The following is a 16,083-nucleotide window of genomic DNA, read 5'->3' as shown; positions in this document are numbered from 1 at the left end:
GCCATGCTGCTTCTACCTCAAAATATAAATTCTGACTTTCAAAATAGTACAGGCTTTCAACTCCTAGCACAATTTGGAAGCTATCCAAAAAATTACAACACTTTCTGCAGATAAGGAAACTGATAGAGGTGGTAGTTGAACCCATGTCATAGGTGGCACCTTCAGACAGTCCTGACTTTTTATCCCAAAAACAAATTTCACATAGCTGCCAAGTTTCCCAGATCCATGCATGATGTGGTAGTCCAGTTCTATTTTTCCCTTGGATTCCTGGGACTTATAGTCTTATTTAATTTTATTAAAAACAGGATTAAAATTCCCAAAATTAAAATAAAAAACTGGAGTGGAGCAGCACATCACGCATGGACCTGGGAAACTTGGCAGGACTGATTGCAATTGAAGTTTCAAATGTAGCATTCTATGTGGAGCTTTAAAATACCCCACCAGGAAATTACTGTTACTTAAAAAGGCAGACCTGGCTGAAGATGTCACATATGAAAAGGGGCCGCGTGACAGCTGAAGTCACAACAACGGGTGTGACATAGTTTTCCCAAGATCACACAGGGTGATAAAGTGAGGATTGATATTCTGTGCCCTCCTGGCTTCCCAGCCAATAATTTAACTAGCAGAATAGACCTCCGCCCGATCAGTCACCGAACAAAGGAGAAATCCAAGATGGCCCCTGATTGCCACCAGCAGCCGGCTGCGGCCTGCCCCCTGGTGGAGACGCAGTCATTTGTCAGACTTCATTTGAAATAGAAAGGAGCACGTGCTGCGCCTGCATTCACGGGGACGCGGGACAGTCCCCGGGGACAGAATCCATCAACGCGGCTCCGAAGAGGAATGTCGTGATTAAAAAAAACGTGGCCGGGCCTTGACTAACTGATTTCTCCTTATCCCGGTGGTGCCTCGAGCTGGGCTCGCTGATTGATCATCAGTCTTACTAATATTTGCTGAATTTCGTGGAATGATACAGGGTACGCGGGGCAGCTAAATCTTTGCAATCGAAGGCTCGGGGCGACGACATGGGTCGGATCAGCCATCAGGCCGGGCGATTATGGGGCATCTATTGGCGGGCCATTACAGAGCCCCCGTCACTGGCTCTTTAAATTAAGTTATTGCAGTTGAATGGTAGACTTGAAATATGATCATAGGCTCATCCAGCTGAGGTTGTTTACTTTAAAGAAAATAAAGCTTGGGGTGGAATCACCTGGTGTAAATACAATTATGTATCCCCAGGAGTTACCGGGATCCTTTATGATCAAAGAACACCACACCATTGGTTAACCCTCTAAAAGTTTTTTTTTTTATTAACCTGCTGTGCAGCATCGCTAAAACAATGACAAAACCAATAGGTCTCATATTTGAGCCCCATTGGCTTTGCCAATGCTTGTTTATTTTTCTGGTAAGATGGGAGGGTGGGAGTAGGCAAGCACCAACGTAGGAGGGTGGGTAGGGCAATCAGCAATGTGGGACAATATTGAAGGGGGCAAGTAACAACACTGGATAGGACGTATGGGTGCAGGGGGCCAGCAGCAATGCTGGTTGAGTGCAAAAAAACAATGCAAAATCGGTTGGAGGGGGCAAGCAGCAACACTGATTGTGGCAGGAAGGGGCAAGCAGCAAAGTAGAATGGGGCGGGAGGGGATTAAGAACAATGCAGCATAGGGTGGGAGGGGTAAGCAATAACACGGGACAGGGTGGGAGGTGGCAAGTAACAGGAAGGAGCAGTATCGGAGATTGTAAGCAATAGGACGCAGCAGGATGGCAGCGGCAAGCAAGAACATGGATGGGGCAAGCAACAACACGGAGAGGGTGGGAGCAGGCAAGCAACAACACGGAGAGGGTGGGAGCAGGCAGGCAACAACACTGAGAGGGTGGGAGCAGGCAAGCAACAACGCAGAGAGGGTGGGAGCAGGCAAGCAACAACACAAAGAGGGTGGGATCAGGCAAGCAACAACACGGAGAGGGTGGGAGCAGACAAGCAACAACACTGAGAGGGTGGGAGCAGGCAAGCAACAACGAGGAGAGGGTGGGAGCAGGCAAGCAACAACACAAAGAGGGTGGGATCAGGCAAGCAACAACACTGAGAGAATGGGAGCAGGCAAGCAACAACACAGAGAGGGTGGGAGCAGGCAAGCAACAACACAAAGAGGGTGGGAGCAGGCAAGCAACAACACGGAGAGGGTGGGAGCAGGCAAGCAACAACACGGAGAGGGTGGGAGCAGGCAAGCAACAACACGGAGAGGGTGGGAGCAGGCAAGCAACAACACGGAGAGGGTGGGAGCAGGCAAGCAACAACACAGAGAGGGTGGGAGCAGGCAAGCAACAACACTGAGAGGGTGGGAGCAGGCAAGCAACAACACTGAGAGGGTGGGAGCAGGCAAGCAACAACGCAGAGAGGGTGGGAGCAGGCAAGCAACAACACAAAGAGGGTGGGATCAGGCAAGCAACAACACGGAGAGGGTGGGATCAGGCAAGCAACAACACGGAGAGGGTGGGAGCAGGCAAGCAACAACGCGGAGAGGGTGGGAGCAGGCAAGCAACAACACAAAGAAGGTGGGAGCAGGCTAGCAACAACACTGAGAGGATGGGAGCAGGCTAGCAACAACACTGAGAGGGTGGGAGCAGGCAAGCAACAACACAGAGAGGGTGGGAGCAGGCAAGCAACAACACAAAGAGGGTGGGAGCAGGCAAGCAACAACACAGAGAGGGTGGGAGCAGGCAAGCAACAACACGGAGAGGGTGGGAGCAGGCAAGCAACAACACTGAGAGGGTGGGAGCAGGCAAGCAACAACACGGAGCGGGTGGGAGCAGGCAAGCAACAACACGGAGAGGGTGGGAGCAGGCAAGCAACAATACGGAGAGGGTGGGAGCAGGCAAGCAACAACACTGAGAGGGTGGGAGCAGGCAAGCAACAACGCAGAGAGGGTGGGAGCAGGCAAGCAACAACACAAAGAGGGTGGGATCAGGCAAGCAACAACACAAAGAGGGTAGGAGCAGGCAAGCAACAACACGGAGAGAGTGGGAGCAGGCAAGCAACAACACAGAGAGGGTGGGAGCAGGCAAGCAACAACACGGAGAGGGTGGGAGCAGGCAAGCAACAATATGGAGATGGGCAGAAGGGTAGAAAGGTAGAAAGGCGCAAGCAACTACGTGGAGCAGGACAGGAGGGCCAAGCCACAACATGGTGATAGACAGGAGAGTGGGAGGGGCAAGCAACAACATGGAGAGGGTGGGAGCAGGCAAGCAACAACACAGAGAGGGTGGGAGCAGGCAAGCAACAATATGGAGATGGGCAGGAGGGTAGAAAGGCGCAAGCAGCTACGTGGAGCAGGACATGAGGGAGGGAAGGCCAAGCCACAACATGGTGATAGACAGGGGGTGGGAGGGGCAAGCAACAACATGGATTGGGCTGGAAGGGGGCAAGCAACAAGATGGAGCAGGACAAGAAGGTGGGATGGGGCAAGCAACAAGACGGAATGGGACAGGAGGGTGGGAGAGGGCAAGCAACATCCCCGAGAAAGACGGACAAGCTACAACATGGAGATGAACTGAAGGGTGGGAGAATGTAGAAGCACATGAGGGACACTGCCTGCAAACATATGCACCCTCATGGACTGCTTCAACCAGAAGAAAAGAGTAGCCGTGTAAGCGTGATCAGTGGATGGACACAAATACTTGTCATGCTCCAGGGGAAGACCAAACACATGAAGAGGAAGCACATCTGTTACCCATGGACCAAAGAGAAGCAAGGAAATGAGAAAACAATGAAGCCAACGAATGATAAGCCAAGAGAGGGCTCTAAGCCCCCGTAAGCTTACAAAATATCCTGCAAGTGACAGCACCTACAACATGACGAGGAAGCCAAAAGCACCATCATCATGCATTTTTTTTTCCTTTAGTTCATGCTGTAGAGCATCAGTATGTCTGCTGGTGCTGTACAACATGAAAAACAGGCATAGCTCTCAAAAGTGAGGCCCATTGGCTTTGTCAATGCTTGTTTAAGCAAATGTACTCCTCCCATAAAAAGTTTCGCACCAATTGCCCCTTGATGACATCACATTTTTAACCCCTTCTGTAAGCCTGCTGTTTGTTGCGGAGAATTTTGTAGAAAAGGAAGGAGTACAAACTACTTAGAGTGCAGTTTGCTTTAAAGTTCCTGAGGGATGTAGCTTCAGGGGAGACCACCCCCCCCCCAAAAAAAATACATTCTTGACTTAGTAGTTCAGGCAGAGGCCTTGAGTCTTGTCTGCTATGTCTGTGTTGGTTTTTCTTGTCATCTTGAATTCACTAAGAAGATTTTACTCATTAATTGTTTGGATCAGGAAAAAATATATATTTACGGTTGTTTCCCCAAAAAAGTAGCAAATCTGCACCCATAGAAGTACTCCTTGAGTGAATGCAAATGTACTACTTTTTTAGGATTGACAACATTAGGAGTTGTAGGCTTGGGAATCTACACCCTTCTCACGTCTCCAGGCACACAACCAGCAGTCAAACACTCAAAAAGTGATGGGTTGAATACTTGCAAATAAGCTGACCACTGGCAAACCTTTGGGGGTAGTATTCCAACCATTGTTTTTCACCCACTGTGCCACACTAGCTCCAGAGGGTTTGACTTAGGGTTCAGCAGATAGAATAAAGGCAGACAGAGTGGTGGAGGACTTTACTCCATCTGCCAACTTTAGCGATATCCAACAGCCCGCAGAGAGAAAAGTTTGACAGATACTTCCATCAAACACGAAGGATGGCCGTCAAACTTTTCCAAAGTTTTTTTTATTTTCCAAAAATAAATTCCCAGAGTGGGAGTTTGTTTTTGGTAAATAAGAAAGTGACCCCCGCACCATGGGAGTTCCCCCAAAAGTGTGGAGGTAATTTTTCTTTTTTTTTAGGTCGAGTACAGCAGCGCACAAGCACTGCTTTTCCGACGTGTTGGTATGCATCTGTGCTTTCAACCACGCCCACCACACACCCATCACTATTACTCGTTCATGGGCTTGCCTTTCAAAAATCCTTTGTTTTTGTTGGTAACTGCTTTACGTCTGTCACAGTTTAGGGCGTTTTGGTTACCGCCTTGGCCATCGACCCTGTTACATAGATAATTGCATTTTTGTTGATAAATTTGACTGCGAGCAAACTTTTTTCCCTTTGACTCTATCCTTCCGCGCACAGCAGCGATTTGAGTGGTCTCACTTATGTCAACTGTTTTACTTTTTATTTTCAGTTTGTGTGGCAAGTAAGTTCCAGTTAGAAATTTGGTACGCTAATAGCTCTAACTCGAGGAAACGCAAGACCTATTGCATTGCAAATGCTTGGGATTTTTACTGACGGACAATAAAAAAAAATGCATCTAGCTGTCCACTCTAGATGGAGCAGATGGTAAAGTAGCTTACTTCTGACAGCACCTAGTCTGTTGGGCCTCCAGAAGTAGTTTTACATCCACAAAGTAAATTGCTCTCCACGTAAAATGTTTGGTCACCTGACTCAAAATCGGGCGGACGGACCTCTAGTTTGGCGTACAGGCTACTCAGTCACAGTTGCAACAAAGTATCTGGCAACTAAACTCTAAATTGGCCCCAGAAGCCCATCGAATACAAATCAGTACTGACCCTGCCCCACATGGGAACAGTCCATCTCGAACCTTGGTCACCTCACACATTCACTCTGTGCCCCACTGCTTTTTTAGTTGGGAATATGAGATTCACACCCCCTCACTCTTATTGACTTAGCTACACCCCTGAGAGCCCCGCTTACTTACTGTTCCTGCTGCTTCTGTCTTCATGACCATGACAAAAGGGGAAGTAAAAGGGTACCCATGCCAGGGGTGTCCAAGTGCAAGCCAGTGGTAGTAGCTGATACCCCTGCCCACCCCCCCTTCTGCAGCAGCCGCTCAACCCTTTGAGAAAGTACCATAGTTTCTTAATAGATATTCACCAATACCCATTTCCCTGTGGAAGAGGCATCGTGGGCCAGCAGTTCTCATGGCTGCCAGGCGTAATGCGCTGTTGCCACCAGCCACTGAGCTATCTAGCAGCTGGAGGACGCGCGCGCTTAGCAAACATGTCAATCAGCTCGCGGAGAGGTGCGTACGTAAATGGGCCCTCATTACAAAGGCTTTATGACTCCCCCTTCGCACTTAGGGGGCCGCACAATGTTCCAAGGAGTACTTACATCCTCCAGCACGGCACGATTACAATTTACTTTAGCAGTTTAGCGGCAATAATGAAAGACATCCGGCAAGTGGCTCCGCTGGGCTGACAGGGCGCGAGAGCATGCTACCTCCTTTAATAATCTGGGCCTGATTCACAAAGGATTCTGCAAGCCTAAAGTATACTTGCTCATGTAAGAGGTCTTGCATAATTGTGATGGCTGTGCATTACTAACAAGGTGCAGTGATTTTCAGCGCTCCGGGCAAAAAATCATTTTGCCTCCCTGAGTGCTCCCCATTCACTGCTTTTTAGCTTTTTTAAAAAAATGTAATTTGACGCCGCCATTGGATTGTACTTTATGCAGAATATTCGCACAATTAGTAGATGTAAGCTCCACCTTGCATTGGAAAAGTGGGAGAACTGCTGTCAGAAACGGACCAGAAAAATGCTTTTCCATAAGTACAGATCACAAATTGTGATACAGTAACATGTTACTGAATAGCAATTTGTGGTAAGCGATTCAGTATTTGGAAGGGGTGTGTTTAGGGTGTCCCTTCCAAGTCTCGAATTGTAGTGCTATGTATGAATGTTTTGCAAATGAATTATGGTTGAAAAGCATTTATTTTTTAGCAACACCTCAAGAGTGGTGGTAAGCATTCGCAAATGGGGAGGGTTCCCCACTGGGCCCCTTACACTTTACAAATGTTGAAGTATATTTTTTTAAGAGCAGGCAGTGGTGTAAGGTGCCACTGCTTGCTCTTAAAAAAATAAAACTTAAACGTTTCTTTTTTTTTTTAAACGCATCTAATTTTTCTTTAAAGGAAAAAGGGATGCATTTAAAAAATGCTTTATTGAAGAGCAGTCACAGACATGATGGTCTGCCTACCCCAGCAGGCCACCATCTCTGTGGTGGCTGTAATTACTAATGGGTCTCAAATTGCGACGTACCTCATTAATATTAATGAGTTAGGTCTATTGCGACCCTCATTAGGAATCACTATTTCCAAATTGTATGTTGTTATACATTAGGAATTGCACAAGGAAGCACCATCACGAAATCGCAATCCCTAAATTCTAGCCCTAAGGGTGTATCAGGGAAATATAATGCAGTTTGGTCACTGCCCCGAAAGAAGTAAGCAGCTGCATTTTTACAACCATGATGTGAACTCCGTCCACCTTACTTACGTCTAAATGGATCTGCATGGGTTGTGAAGAGTGTCTGTGGAATTGTACACTAATCAGTCCAGTTTTCACTAAACGTGCAAGTTTACCTGGCTGTTCGAGCAGTAGCAGCACCCCACCCCTTCTCCCCTCCCCCCACCTCAGCGCCTTGAGACCCTCACAGGTGAGTAGTGCGCTTTACAAATTCCTGATTGATTGATCGATTGAAGATGTGTCATGTATGGACAATATACTGTTTAATTACTGACACTATTTTGTTCTTCTGTATCTGTAGTAATTTTACAAATAGTAAATGTAACCAAGGGGGCTGTATATTAATGGGAACAGATGGTCCTAGAGGGCCTGTATCATGAACACAAGGGAAACCCGACAGTACAGAAAAGTTTTAGAATATAACTGGGATGCTCTGAATAAATGAGGCACATCTTTTATTGCAAGAGGTTTACTTGCAGGCTTGTTTTCTGCTGACTGCACCGCTATATGCGTTTTCTGCAATCTGTTTCCCTCTGGGAATGGAAAGGACATTGTTTCTGTGTGTCCATGCGTGGCAGAATCATTCACTGTGTATCTGCATTTTGAATAGGACCCACTGAACGTGTTTAGTTTTCTTGATTTTAGCTTTGAGGTGCCTTTTATATCAACCTGTGTTAAATTATCCAGTCATATAATAATGCTCAGATTGGGCTGCAGAAGCTACCTTTATTTGTATAATTTGCACCAGATTAAGCCTAATACGCATAATTTAACGTCTCCTAACATATAATTTAGTCTGCTGTGTCAGGCGTACTATGTTCCTGCCTTGCCCCATTTTGACAGGGACCCTGTTAATAGGGAAATGTACAGCTCAGCCAGTGGTGCTGAAAAGGATGGTGTGGCTGGGGCAGCGTCACCTGTCCTCGTACTCCTCACCACCACACCATAAGGGCCACCTCTAGTAAGAAATCACCAAAGTGACTGATGGAAAAAAATATGTTATAAATTTAGTAGTCTTAAAAGAGCGCATTTTGAATGTTGATGTCTTCTAGTGCGGCTGTTTTATCTCAAGAAAAGTAATTTATTATGGAGTCATTTAAAGAAAAACATTTGATATTCATCATTAGGCTGGTAAGATGATTTACATATCCTCATGGCAGGTATACCCTAATGGTATCATGTTCACTGTTTCAATGTACACTACAGTGCTTAATTTAAGATGGTGGTTTCCAGTGCAGGGGTACCTGCACTTATTTTTGAGGGCCAGCACTTAGTTTTCTGCATTAGGCATTTACTGCAAGCAAAAGACACATATGAGAAAAGGCAGAGGAAGAGAAAAACGAAAAAGCATCACAAAGGTAGAAAGCACAAAGCTGCAAGAGTGAGCTGAAGGGGGCAGGGAGTGGCTGTAAATGTATTAAAGAGGCCCGAGATGGCTTCAGGATTACGCTGCCTCAATGTTCTGTGCTCGTACATTTAATTGCAGCAGCTGCGTGTTTCACAGGAGAGATCTGGGCACCAGCACATTTTTATTCACAAATTAAGCATTGTCAGTGCTTCATTTGTTAAAACAAAAGTTAAGTTCCAGGGCCTAAGGTTTTACACATTGGTCCACAGCAGCTGGCACAACCCACATGCCACTTTAAACTGCAGGTTAAAGTTCATCTTTTATCAATTTTTTTAAAGATATATTAAATAGTTGCTTACAAATACACAATAGAGCACCACCATGTGGTGGTTTCTCATAAATACATCCTGGTGTTTACAAAAAAAAGCCAGTGCTGAGCAGCAGCAAAGAATGGCTCAAATTTAGCACTGTAAGTTCACTTTCATAGAAGAAATTTCATCGACACAAGGCCTGATTTAGAACTTGGTGGAGGAGAATACTCTGTCACAAATGTGACGGATATCCCATCCGCCATATTACAATCCCATTATATCCTATGAGGATCGTAATACGGTGGCTGGGATATCCATCACGTTTGTGACGAGGTATTCCATCCACCGTGTTCTAAATCAGGCGCATAGTTCTTACTTTGAGCACTACTACATCGACATACTATTCCACCATTAAAACATCATTTTCTCTGACAAGGTTAGGGGATTACAGTACTCTTTGGTGTAATGTAAGGGTTAGCCTATGAGCTAGGTAATTAATTAGCTAGTTAGTGCTTCTCCTTCGGCCCCTGCAGCCACATGGACAACCAGGCACTATCACAAATAAGAGTGCCAGTGATTTCCACAACACGGGCTCAAAGGTATCCAGTCTGTGCCACAGGTGTCCTTCTAAGTTTCCTTGACACTCTGGAGTAACCTGGAAGAAGAGCCAAGGCCTCACTCAAAGGAAGTAGTGCAGGGCAAGTCCAGGTCCAATACAACACAATTATCACAGCTCCAATGAAGATGACAAAGTCCAGCTGTAGGCAGTGCTTAATTTGAACACGTGGTTGCTGATGGGGGACACCAACACTTATTTTTGGGGTCCAGCACTTATGTTTTTTGCATTAGGCATTTACTGCGAGCAAAAGACACAAATGGGAAAGACGGAAGAAGAGAAAGACGGAAAAGCGTCACAAAGGGAGAAAGCTGCAAGACTGAGCTGAAGGGACAGGGAGTGGCTGTAAATGAATTAAAGAGGCCCGAGATGCCTTTAGGATTACGCTGCCACAGTATATTCTGAGCTCGAACATTATATTGTGTACATAGAAAAGAAGAGGGTCTACTCTAATAACCCTACCATACCTGGGTAGAATAGATATCATCCAAAAACACAAAAGTGGTGCAATGGTAGGGACAAATTCCAGTATTGAATTATTTACAATGAGATTCTAAATTGATCATTGTTAGCGTACTTTAATTAGCACAAAATTATTCTCTTCATTTTTTGGACATCAAACCAAAATGACATATATACATCATATACATAACATACAAATAGACTTACATCACAAATATTTACACATATATATAAACAAACATAAAACCTATAAAAAAGCACTGTCTTCATCAGTCTCGAAGATTGTTTGTAAGAAGTGGTTGTCAAAATCTATTAAGACTTTCATCCACATTAAAGAGATGGTTGCATCCGCTATCACATCTTATATCTCCGCTTTCTAAAGGTGTTAATTTAAGGGAAAGAAGTGAGCTCTGATCCTTGTCCATATGTTCACTATTTTTTGCAACCTCCTTATTAAACCAGGTCGACACGTTTCGGCCCCTTTATAAACGGGGCTCTTCAGGACTCATGGAGGGATAAAGACCTATGAATAACATACAAAACTCAATTAAACTTTTTAATATAAAGAGGGTTAAACAACTCCCTTCACCGTGACGAATTAGATAGTGAGGTCATAAAATTCCTTTTTCTCACTGGGTATTCACTTCATATGTACAATCCCGAATCACCAAAATTAAAGTGACTTGGTGTACTAAGACGAACATAAAATTATGTGTAAGAGGTAATCTATACCCAATTAGTACTGTGACTGACTTGCTATTTGATCAAATATAGCTATCACTCAGAGGGAGAAAAGATAAAGAATAAACCTATCACTCAGGTGAGGAAACAAATAATCAATTAGTGTGAACCCAACTACCCCTGGGTTGTATTAAACATGCAAACCATTTTACATAATAAGTCTGAACATAATCCAAAATTCACGTTCTCAATTTATCTAAAATAAAGGACACAAGATAAACGAATGTATCAGCGTAATCGTCAAAATGCATACTCGAAAATGACTCCAAATGCTGAAAAAACTAATTTAATTGCTTATAAAAACTTACTATTATCGTAGTAAAGAATCCGCGTATGGCCCGATGAGTCGGCCCTTCTCCTGTGCTCCTGACGCTATAGGAACAAAACAATACGGACACCATTTTTAAATCTGGATGGACACTTAGCGGCGGCCATATTAACTACTGGCGAAATGGTATAAGTACAGAATTTGAACTAAAACGGAATAAAACGAAATGAAACCTGACCGTCTGAGTATGCAAAAGTCTGCTAATCTCTGTATTGTTGTTCAGCGCCACCGCATTTCCTGGATAAATAAAATCTCATTTAATTGCAGCAGTGTTTCAGAATAGAGCATTGGACATTGGCACGTTTTTATTTACAAATTAAGCACTGACTGTAGGTCTTGGTATACAAGAGTTTAATGATATCTTAAAATATACAAATATACCTACATTTCAAATCAGAATTCTAATCGTTGACATTACCAAAACACAATACACATTGAAAACAGAAATGTAGCACAATAAAGTATTAAAACCAGAGCTGTAGACTATGAAAGTGATTTACTGTTTGTGAACACAAAATGATTGCAAACAAAAGCAGATTCCAGAAAGCAAAAACACACATAATAGCATTGCAGTTACAAGAACATTGGAATAATTCAACATCTTATTGGCAGCCTTGAGGGGAGCTGGCACTGATCTAAGCGGTGGAGCACGGCCTGCTCACCCTGATCTCTTTCCAAATGGAAATCATTTTTTTAAAAGCAGTACTGGGTTGTTTACAAAACAGGAACATCTTTAAGAAAAAAAAGAAGATACCGTTAGGGTTTGCAAACATAAATACACCCTGTGCTGTTAACTGCAGGCCATCTGTTTACATCCAATCACAAGTGGATGCCAATAGTGATCAGTCTAGTTTTTATTAATTATGCAGGTCAGTCGGCAAAGGCATGTGACGAGATTTTGCGATGCGATCTATGTACTGGTAGATCAGGGTGAGGTAGATACAAGGTTTGACTGGCGGTACCAGACATCGGGGCTTTCTCCGGGAGGCTGGAAGGGTAGGGACCCTTTTGTTACTGGGAGCCAGTTTCGTAGCAGTGCAGCAGTTTTAAAAGCACTGCAGAGTTCCTTGTATATCCACCAATTTTCCTGCAATAATAAAAGTGCCAAAATAACTGGTGATTGATCTACCTGCTGGAGAGAGATCAGAGTTTTGTCTAGTGGCAGGTTTGACTCATCTACGGTAGCGCAGAGGGTTAATATGCCTGCTGCAAAGAACGTGTACCACACAAATCACAGAACAGTATTTTATATGCATAGCTCAGTGGGTTACCGCTTGTGCCACAGCTCTTTTTGTTACTTTGCAGTTCATAAATTACAATCGTAATCTAGCACAGTGGGCTATGAACTGTCATCAAAGAGCTGCATGCAAACTGCATGGTACAGGTTAGAAAGTTATGTGTTTTTCCAGTCTTTGATTATCCTAATTTTGCTTAAAATGGTTTATTTGAATAGAAATAAAGTGTTATTAGTAAAGTCAACCCTAACCACTGTCTTAGGTTCTGAATCCGGAGTTGTGCTTTCCCAGACCAACCACTCTTAAAAAAAAACAAAAGGCCTACCAGTATGGCTGAAGTGTGAATCCTACACCTTGTAGTCCCTTTGTCAACATTTTCTATCCACTGATTTTCACATGTATGATTCGTTGCCTCTGTATGTGTGTGTGATGTAAAGTGCTCTGATACCCTATGCTGCTAACAGAGGCGCTAGAAAACAAATAAATACATGTGAGAGAGGGGCCATGGAGAGATGTGATGCACTGATAGTTGGTGATGGTCAGGGAATCATTGAAGAACCCCAATAAAGATTGCCGTATCCTGATGCATTGCAAGGCCATCATTTACTCTGCTTTAAAAACTAATACAATTGAATATATAATGAAACGTGTTGTAGAATGCACCTTTTTGCTATTTTTTCCCCAAATTTCTTCGGGGGAGAGCTCCCCCCATGTCCCACTGTAGCGCTCAGGCACGCTCGCTATGCACTGCACGGGTGCTGGTGTGACAAAGTTTGCCAGGGCAGCTTTGGGCTCCCAGTCCGGCCCTAGGGGAAATACAGGTCAGTAGTCAATGTGCAGTTCGGACCCCTATGTGCGACCCACCTCTTGGTACATTTAGTGCAAACCTTTCTGTGTCCAGCACAGGACCAGGAGCCGCCCCAAGCGTAAAACCTGCAAGATGCGAACAATCTCAATCACTTAAAAATCTGGAGAGTAGATCGTCTTGGAAGGACAAAAAACCCTTGCAGCGCTTTACTGCATAGCAAGAGAGCAGGTTTTTGTTAGATGGACAGGCATCTGTTTGGAAAGAGACATCAAGTTTAAAATGACCACTTCTGTGATAGGAGCAGACATCGTATTTAATTGACGGTAACTACTGTCATTGTACTTGTTTCTAAGCACTATCAAATTTGCCAGGAAATAGAACTGCAACAGGATGGAAATATTTTCTCTGACAAAAGGACAAATCCGTCACAAGAGTTGTCTGTTGCGTTGCACAGAGCTGGGGGCTAGTGTAGGGCAGCTCACAGCACATCGGTAACAGGACAACAAGGGCCACCACTGCAGTGGGGTAACGAAACTTAAAGAGGCCCCCCTGCAAAGTAGCTGTAGGGGACCCCCCGACCCAGTCAGGGGCCTACCGCCGTGCAGAGTGTACTGTGCTGAGGGGGCCCCCTGGAGCTCAGCCCCCACCCCTTTCCGCACCACAGGGGCTGCGGGGTCCTTTGTTAAGCCCCTGGACCACTGTGCAGTATTTGTCCGTGTTTGTTTCTCAGACTATATGCAGTTCCAGCTCTTCACACTGCCTACCAGAAAAGAAAGCTCCTCACACCCCTTAATGGGCAGATAATTCCATCTTTCTGCGCCTGGGTTCCTTTATCCATCAAACCATGCATGCTTCAGAGCAGGTGCAAGACCAGCATTAACCATTATGACCCATATTATGAGTCTGTGACTTCGGTGAGTAAGGGCCCTCCTCCTTTTAAGGGAGACACTTAATATTGTGGCATCCATCCCTGGTTCCCCTGGTGTCAGTTCACTAAACAGAGAGGGTTCACAGTGCATCAGTCCTACTCTGTCAGGTGTTGCAGTGTTAACCCATTTTATGAGTGGCCTGTTGATTCTGATGGGTCCAGTAACAGGAACTCTAGGGTGGGAGGGGGTGGGATTACTCTGGGCTACTTGTAACGAGGGTCTGTGTGCACTGAAGTGCCTTTGTCCCTATCCTGCCAAACATTCTCTCTACTCTCTTTGCTCGACAACCTGTTCTTACCTCACTCCTGACTATGTGTAAACCTGTCCAGCCCAGGTCCATGCGTGATGTGCTGCTCCAGTCCTTTTTTTTTCTTTGAAGACTGGGAATTGTAGTCTTGTGTAGTCCATTATAAAATAGGACTTCAAGCCCCAGAATCCAAAATAAAAAAACGTGGACTGGGGCACCACATCATGCATGGATCTGGGAAACCTGGCAGCTATGCCAGTATGTATTTCAACTTCCAAAGAAAGGCAATGACTTCCAGATTTTAGGTGTGGACTACTATTCCAAATTAAACCTGAATTGAATCTGCGAATAGCAGGTGCTAGGAGCGTCGTCCCCACCAGCCAGCAGCAGCAGCTTCAAACCTTTACTATAAAACAATAATAAACCATGATCATTGTCGTTTTATAGTAAAAGGGGTGGGGCCATGGGATATGATGGGATGGAGGGGGGAGTGCTCTGCGCATGTATGTTTAGCCGGCTATCTCAGGTTGGCCAAACACACATGCGCACTGGGCTCTCTCCAACCTGACACTGTGTTACCGGGGTGGCGAGAGCAGGCAGAGACTTTCACTCTGCCTCGGAGCACCCTGGCTGGCACTCCGGCCAATCCGAACTCTGCTGTCATGCTGCCAGCCGCATGACAGCAGCGTTCGGATTGGCCGCAGGACAGGCTGGGAGCCTGTGCCTGCAGCTGCAGCAGAGGAGCGGCGCTGTGGTGGCGGTGGCTGTGAGAAAGTTAAGTGGTTTTTTTTATTAATTCCCTACTCCCCACATGCCCACCCCGCCCCTTCAAGCACCGAAAGCCGCTCCTGGCGAATGGATGTTAGAGTCATCAGATAACTCCACATCACCAAGGCGCTGCTTTTGAAATCTTCGACTTTCGTTTCACAAATCATTGTTTTCTGGTGTGTTAGCCCATTTCGATCAAATTAACTAAATCAAGACTACAATTCCCGGAATGCACTTGATTTGTCAAATGTGTCCTAGTGTAATTAAGTCATCTGGTACTTTTAGTCAAATGTTCTCAATTGATATTTGCAAACTGTGATTGGTTGGCCATGTTTTGTCAAAATGTGTGTCATTAAGGGATGTAAACAAATAGCTGCCAGCCACTTCCTCCAACCACATCTGACCCACCTTGTTCTCTCTTCACCTGCAGCCGTCCGCAATGACAGGAACAAGAAGAAGAAAGAGCCGATAAAACAGGAATGTATCGAGAACTACGAGATGACGGCCGAGCTGGACGACCTAACCGAGAAGATCCGCAAAGCCCATCAGGAAACCTTCCCCTCGCTTTGCCAGCTCGGCAAGTACACCACGGTAAGTGCTCGACTGCCCATCTCTCGCCACACTAGTGAGCCAGGGCTTTGTCTTCACCAGTTGTCATACTTAAGCCAATCCCATTTAATGAGGTCAACCTTGGGCACTGATTCACCAGTATGCCGGAAGAAGTGACTTCAAACACCCTCAGATCTCTCTGGTGACATCAGAGTTTTTACTCTTGCGCAACCCTTAGCCGTTTAACAACCTCTTATTTGCTACTCAGATGCTAAGGGAAGTGAAAACTACAGACACTACACCATGTGCCCTGAGTCCTTTTTACTTCCTGTTCCTGCTGCGCTGAGTCCTATTTACTTCCTGTTCTGCTGCGCTGAGTCCTATTTACTTCCTGTTCTGCTGCGCTGGTTCCTGTTGATGTCCTGTTCCTGCTGCAC

The 16,083-nt window shown here is 45.2% G+C and overlaps 1 protein-coding gene across 2 annotated transcripts in view; it reads left to right on the top strand.

Moving 5' to 3' along the window:
* RARB (retinoic acid receptor beta) overlaps window positions 1-16,083 on the top strand; it is a 292,516-nt gene that overhangs the window by 165,903 nt on the left and 110,530 nt on the right. For both annotated transcript variants that reach the window (XM_069212031.1, XM_069212030.1), the window contains exon 4: window positions 15,528-15,688. In XM_069212031.1, the coding sequence (XP_069068132.1) occupies window positions 15,528-15,688 (161 nt within the window). The remainder of the gene's footprint in view (window positions 1-15,527; window positions 15,689-16,083) is intronic.

This window comes from Pleurodeles waltl, chromosome 10, assembly GCF_031143425.1.
Source record: "Pleurodeles waltl isolate 20211129_DDA chromosome 10, aPleWal1.hap1.20221129, whole genome shotgun sequence".
Classification (NCBI taxonomy): Eukaryota; Metazoa; Chordata; class Amphibia; order Caudata; family Salamandridae; genus Pleurodeles; species Pleurodeles waltl.
This window is presented reverse-complemented; position numbering and strand designations above follow the sequence as displayed.